The sequence below is a fragment of the Danio aesculapii genome, chromosome 2 (genome assembly GCF_903798145.1).
Source record: "Danio aesculapii chromosome 2, fDanAes4.1, whole genome shotgun sequence".
NCBI lineage: Eukaryota > Metazoa > Chordata > Actinopteri > Cypriniformes > Danionidae > Danio > Danio aesculapii.
In genome coordinates this window covers 48,946,089-48,953,588 of record NC_079436.1, presented here as the reverse complement: position 1 = coordinate 48,953,588, position 7,500 = coordinate 48,946,089, and the positions used below count along the sequence as shown (strand labels likewise).

Sequence of the window (7,500 nt, the reverse complement as noted above, 5' to 3'; positions counted from 1 at the left end):
TGTTTCCTGCAGTGCTTTAATGGAGGAATGATTGTGCATTCTGGGAAGAGAGAAGAGGAGGAGGAGAACATTCAGAGTAAGAGTGTGATGCCTCTGTGATTTGCTCTATTTTAGTTCGGTCTTTTGGGAATGCATGCGAGTCATTCTAAAGTTCCATTTTTGAAAAGTAGCATACTTTTTTTGCATTTTATTTGTAGTTCATGCATTAACAATATCCATTAAACTCTCTAATAAATGCATCATATTTTGCATCATGGACCAAAATTTTTAGCATTTTTTTACATTTTGCAGTCAATTTTTAAATGATGTAGCTATTTATTTTATAATATGATGTTTATATTTAAGGTAATATATATTACATTTGAAATTAACTAGGTGTCATAACATTTTTGTGACAATTTGTTTAGTATGAATATGTGTTACTGTTGGCTAATTGCAGTAGTATGAATGTAAACAATTTATTGCAAGTTTAATGAATTTAATATTGTTTGGACAATTTTGGGTTTCAAATTTCATTATTATTTGTATTTTTTATTTGAATATTTATTTTTGTTATTCAATTTGATATTTTATTGTAATTTATTACATTTAATATATAATTTATTTATTTTATTTTTGATTTAATTTAAGTTTACATTTTAATTTTTATTTTAGATTTTTGATTATTAGTTATTATTTTTTATTTCATTTTCATTTATTTTTGGTTTTATTTTATTATTTAATTTAATTTATTAGTTTTTATTTAATATTATTTTAATTAATTTGATACTATTTTAATAAAATTATTTAATTAATTTTATTATTTAATACTTTTTTGTGTTTTACTTATTTGTATTTTAGATTTTTTCTTTTATTATTAGCTATTGGTATTTTATATTTAATTTATTTTCATTTTATTTATTTTATATTTCATTTACCTTAATTTTTGCTTTATATTATTACTTTATTTATTTTAAATTTTCTTTTATTTTTAAGCTTTTCTTTTCTTTTAAATTTAACTTTTATTATTTATTCTTATTTATATACAATTTATTTTTATTTTATTTTATTGTTTTATTTTCATTTAATGTATTGTTTTATTTTATTATTTAATTTAATGTAATTTTAAGTTCATTTTATATTTTTTTATTTGATACTGTTTTAATTACATTTTTTAAATTTAATTGTGTTATTTGATTTTTTATTGTATTTTATTTTTTATTTATTTTATTATTTATTCTTATTTTATATTTGATATATTCAATTTATTTTTTATTTCATTTTCATTTAATTTTTTGTTTAGTTTTATTATTTTATTTAATTTTACTTTTAATAAAAAAAAATCTTTTATTTTGTAATTTATTTTTTCTTATATTATTCTTTTATTTTAAGTTATTTTATTTTATTATTATTTTAGAATGTTGCAATTCAAAGTGCACAGGTTGAAAATCGATTAAAATATTATGTTTAATACCCATTCTTAAAGTTTAAACAGACCTGGATGACAGTAGTATGCAGTTTTTTAGTGGATGATGATGTTTGTCTAATGTGCGTTTCAGATGACTGGCGTCTATACTGTGTGCGTGGAGAGGTGCCTGTAGAGGGCCACCTGCTGGAAGTGGCGTGTCACTGCAGCAGTTTGCGATCCCGCACCTCCATGCTCCTGCTCAACATCAACAAAGCCCTCATCTACCTGTGGCATGGGTGCAAAACACAGACACACTCACGGCATGTGGCTCAAACTGCAGCAGATAAAATCAAAGAACAGTGAGTTTTACACAAATCCATCTCGCATTTGACATTGAAAATATACATTAAATATACAAATCATGAAATTAATTTACATGAATTGAATATAGACTTTAAAAATTGCCTTGAAGATGCATTTTTATGCATGTTTGCTCAAATTTAATATATAAAAAAAGAAAAAAAGTCCTTTAAAATTGAATTTAGAACTTTGATTAAATATAGAAATGGACCAAAACTGACTTGAAGAACCTCAAAATGCACATCATATATTTTCTACATTTTTGGAGTCATTTTTTCAAAAACATAGCCATATATTATATATAAATTGAGCTTAGAACATTTATTAAATCTAGGCATTAATGATTTAAGGCAATATCAAAATGAAACACATTTTGCATTACTCTAAGTTGAATGAAATATTAATATTTGTTTATTTTATTCAAGACGACCGCTGGAGGCAGGACTTCACAGTAGCTGTAATGTGACCATTCATGAATGTGAGGAAGGTGGTGAGCCAGTGGAGTTCTGGGAAGCATTAGGCAGGAAGGATCGCAAAGCCTACGATTGCATGCTGCAAGGTAAAATTAAATATTAAAGATATTTTTTTAATAATCCATCACTAGCGATAGGTTTACGTGGAAATTCATTTCCAGGACCTCAGAAAAAATATTTTTCTTTAAAAAAGGGTCATTATTCTGAATTAAATCAAATCTATTTAAATATTTGTATCCTAAATATGACTTTCACCCCATAATTCAGTTAATATTGACTTTGGAATTTGATACTTTAAAATTTTTGTCATAATTTTGTCAACATTTAAATTTAATAATTTAGTCTTTTAATCTCATAAATTTGACCCTTCAAACTTTTATCATCTGATCAATATGTTTAGATTTTTATACATTTTATAATATGTACTTTTTGGGATTTTTTTATTTATTTTTTAAATTTAAATTCTGTTTTTAATTTCTAAATGTCAGAATTGTTATTTAATAAACCACACTTTATTACTAATATTATTGAATTTAATACTTTGGACTTTTATCATAGTTTTGACATTTAAATTCTATTATTTAGTTTTTTTATCTCATAAATTTGACCCTTGTTTCAAACTGTTATCATTTGATCAATTTCTTCAGATTTTGATCAATTTTATACAATATAATTTTTGTTATTGTTAAAATTTATTTTACAATTCAGTTGTTGTTTTTTTTCTAAATGTCATAATTGTTATTTACTAAACCACACTTTATTATTAATACTATTTGAATTTGTGTTTTTGAATTTGATACTTTTTGGACTTTTTTGTCATAGTTTTGACATTTAAATTCTACATTTTAATATTTTTAATCTCAAAAAGTTTGACCCTTATTTCAGACGTTTATCATTTGATCAATGTCTTTTGATTTTTATAAATTTTATAGTATAGAATTTTAAAAAATCCATAATTACTTAATTCTGTTTTCTAAATGTCATAATTGTTATTTAATAATCCACACTTTATTAATATTATTTGGATTATATGAATTTGATTTTGTACTTTTTGTCATAATTTTGACATTTAAATTCTACATTTTAGTCTTTTTAGTCTCATAAAATGTTTCCCTTATTTCAAACTTTTATTATTTTATTAGTGTCTTTTGATTTTTATAAATTATATAATTAAAAAATATATATAATTCCGTTTTCTAATTGTCATAATTGTTATTTAATAAACCACACTGTATTAATATTATTTGGATTTTGACTTTTGAATTTGATACTTTGTCACAGTTTTGACATTTAAATTCTATAATTTAGTTTATTCAATCTCATAAAGTTGACCCTTATTTAAAGCTTTTATCGGTTTCCTTAGATTTTTATTAATTATACTACATAATATTTGGGATTTTTTTTTATTCAAAAATTCAGATTTTAATTAAAAATGTTGTATTTGTTATTGAATAAACCACACTTTATTACTAATATTATTTGGATTTACCATTTTATATTGGATTTTTTTTGGCATAATTTTGACATTTAAATTCTATAATTTAGTCTTTTTAATCTCATAATTTTGACCCTTATTTCAGACTTTAATGATTTGATCAATTTCTTCAGATTTTGATCAATTTTATAATATATAATTATTGTGATTTATTTTTTTCTGTTTTTAATTTCTCAATGTCATAATTGATATTTAAAACACCACATTTTAATACTAATATTTTATGTTTATTATTGTTTTATTTTTCTAAATGTTAAATTTCTAAATGCTAAAAAGCCATATTGCAAATATTTTATATAGAATTCACTCTGGGCATCCGACAGTCTGGGTGGTACACTTCTTTAGGGCTTCTCCACACTATAACTCTCTCGGATGTGGGAAAGACAGTGAAGGTGAACTCATCAGAGAACAATACATGTTTTATTTTGTCCACAGCCCAAGATTTTCACTGCTGGCACCATTGAAACCAATGTTTGCCATTGGCACGAGTGACCAAAGATTTGTGTATAGCAGTCCGGCTATGAATATTGACCTTTATTTTATTTTATTTTATTTTATTTTATTTTATTTTATTTTATTTTATTTTATTTTATTTTATTTTATTTTATTTTATTTTATTTTATTTATTTTATTTATTTTATTTATTTTCTTTTCTTTTATTTTATTTTATTTTGTTTTGTTTTATTTTATTTTATTTATCTTATTTTATTTATCTTATTATTATTTTATCAGGCTTGAAAAAACATTTGACCATTTTCTTCACTTAAGAATTTAGTTCACTGTGTTTATTTCATTCTCTCTTTCTCTTTTTTTTAGACCCCGGCAAGTTTAACTTCACGCCACGTCTGTTCCAGCTCAGTAGTTCTTCGGGTGAGTTTGTAGCACAGGAATTTTTCAACCCATCCAGAGCTGCAGATCTCGTTTGTTCTCTGCCATTCCTGCAGGAAGATCTGTATTCTGCCCCTCAACCAGGTGAAAAAACAACAACAACACACTCTTCTCTCAGCCAGGAAACACTGAGTCACACATAATGATGCACATTTTTCCCTGTCTGTCTGTTTTTAGCTCTGTTTCTGGTGGATAACTATCATGAGGTTTACCTGTGGCAGGGCTGGTGGCCGCAGGACACAGAGAGCACCGGCTCTGCTTGTATCCGCTGGGACTCAGACAGAAAGTGTGCAATGGAGACTGTGTTGCAGTACTGCAGAGGTGATTGACAGATGTGCACAACACTTGAGCTCCAAAACTAGAAGCGCTATTAATTTTTAAGTATAACTTACGTTCATTAATGTTAAAAGAGGTGTCTTAATATACAGAAATTAGACAATAATCATGATATTTCATATAATCACAACCTTTTCAACATTTGTATGTATTATTGTACAAATACAATTATACGGCATCCAGTTATGGCATTATTAATGCATTATGTAGCTTTAAACATTCAAGTGTACAGTAACTTTCACATGGAATTTATTGTCATTCACACTCTACACTAGAGGGCGCACTAGAAAACATGACTTATGTGGCAATTCAATAATTGTGTAGTAAAACATCGGATGTTGAGACTCACCTACAGTTCAAATGCTTGCCATATTATTTCAATAAATTTCATTGGCAGAGAAAAATGTGACGCAATTTAGAACATTCGGTTAATCTGTTTCTACATCCTAATTCGCATTCTTGTCTACACCCTAAAAGTATGTAAAAGTGTGTATGTATATATATATATATATATATATATATATATATATATATATATATATATATATATATATATATATATATATATATATATATATGTATATGTATACATTATCAAAAAACTATAATAAAAAAACTACAAAACTTTAACGATGATATAACCATACAATATAGTTTATAGTAATATACCTGTACATACATTCGTCAATTTGGGTATATATGTGTATATGTATAAATGTATGTGTGTGTATATACATATATATATATATATAAAAACTGACGAATGTACTGTATGTACAGGTATCTTACTATAAACAGTGTTGTATGGTTATATCATCGTTAAAGTTTTGTAGTTTTTTTTTTTTTTTTTTTTTTTTTAATTATCGTATGTGATCAACATCGCTTCAATCATAGATTTGTGATATTTCACAATCTGTATACATTATCAAAAAACTATAATAAAAAACAACTACAAAACTTTAACGATGATATAACCATACAATACTGTTTATAGTAATATACCTGTACATACATTCATCAGTTTGTGTATGTATATGTATGTATGTGTGTGTATATATATATATATATATATATATATATATATATATATATATATATATATATATATATATATATATATATATATATATATATATATATATATATATATATATATATATATATATATATATAAACTGACGAATGTATGTACAGGTATATTACTCTAAACAATATTGTATGGTTATATCATCGTTAAAGTTTTGTAGTTTTTTTTTTTTTGATTATCGTATTTGATCATCATCGATTCAATCATAGTTTTCCAGCATACCAGAAACCTGCATGTGAAGCAGCATCTTGTAATGATATACACTGTATGCTGCTTTAGACGCATTATGTTTTCCACTTATTCTGGTTATCCAGAAAAACGAATGAAGAAGATGAAGTTATTTATTATATATCAAATTGAAAAATCATATTTAATGTTTCTATTTACAACATTTTTGGTCTCTTAATAATTTATGAAGTTGTTATTATTATGTAATTTTTTAATCTATAATATATTTTCGCTGATGTGGCAATAAAAAAATAAACAAATAAAAAAACTAATGTCTTTCTTTGTCTAACAGAGAAGAATGAGAAGAAACCTCAGAAGTCGTATCTGATCCACGCTGGACTGGAGCCTCTGACCTTCACCAACATGTTCCCCAGCTGGGAGCACAGAGAGGACATTGCTGAAATCACAGAGAGGGTGAGATGCTTCACATTTTCTGCATTAACTGTGTTAACCCTTTGCTATGTGGAGCATTGGCTACTTTAAACAGTAGCCAAGTTATGTTGCATAGTCCCGATTGAATTAACCAACTCACAAAATTATTAGAGGTTTAGATAAAGTGAGGCATTTTGCAGATCATGATGAGTCTCTTGAAAATGGCAGAAGGAGTTACAGGACATTACCATTCTGAAGTGTTTGGAACAAATTTATTTGTGATTGTGTGATGATTGCAATATTGATGGACTATTTTGAGAATGCATAAATGTGTGTGTGTGTGTGTGTGTGCATGTGTGTGTGTGTGCAGGAGGCAGAGGTGTGTAATCAGATCATTCTGGTGGAGGATGTTTTGGCTCGTCTCTGTCAGAGCACATATCCTCTAGAAACGCTGCAGACTCGCCCTCTTCCTCACGGCGTCGACCCTCTCAAACTGGAGATGTACCTCACCGATGAAGACTTTGAGGTAAAACAGTGGAATGAGTGAAGTCATGTGCATATTGGACCAACATGTTCAAAATAATCTTTTCCTATTTTTCCCCTTTTTAAATTTGTATTTTTAATTGTTTGTTGCTGATTTGCTGCACTTGTCCATGTTTAGTTTGAATTTAAAGGGACAGTTCACCCCAAACTGAAAATTCTGTCATCATTTACCCACCCTTCGCTTGTTCCAAACCTGTTTGACTTTCTTTTTTCTGTTGAACACAAAGGAAGATCTTTTGAAGAAAGTTGAAGACCGGTAACCATTGACTTCCATATTTGTTTTTCCTACTATGGAAGTCAATGGTTGCCAGATTTCAGCTTTCTTCAGAAT

General features: G+C 26.5%; 1 protein-coding gene across 1 annotated transcript in view; it reads left to right on the top strand.

Annotated features, from left to right (window-relative positions):
* svilb (supervillin b) overlaps positions 1 to 7,500 on the top strand; it is a 90,572-nt gene that overhangs the window by 77,428 nt on the left and 5,644 nt on the right. Inside the window, 7 exon segments of the mRNA XM_056469666.1 lie at positions 1 to 76; positions 1,539 to 1,746; positions 2,173 to 2,306; positions 4,532 to 4,687; positions 4,781 to 4,924; positions 6,547 to 6,668; positions 6,997 to 7,152. The exon segment at positions 1 to 76 is cut by the window's left edge and continues 30 nt beyond it. Coding sequence (XP_056325641.1) covers positions 1 to 76; positions 1,539 to 1,746; positions 2,173 to 2,306; positions 4,532 to 4,687; positions 4,781 to 4,924; positions 6,547 to 6,668; positions 6,997 to 7,152 — 996 coding nt within the window.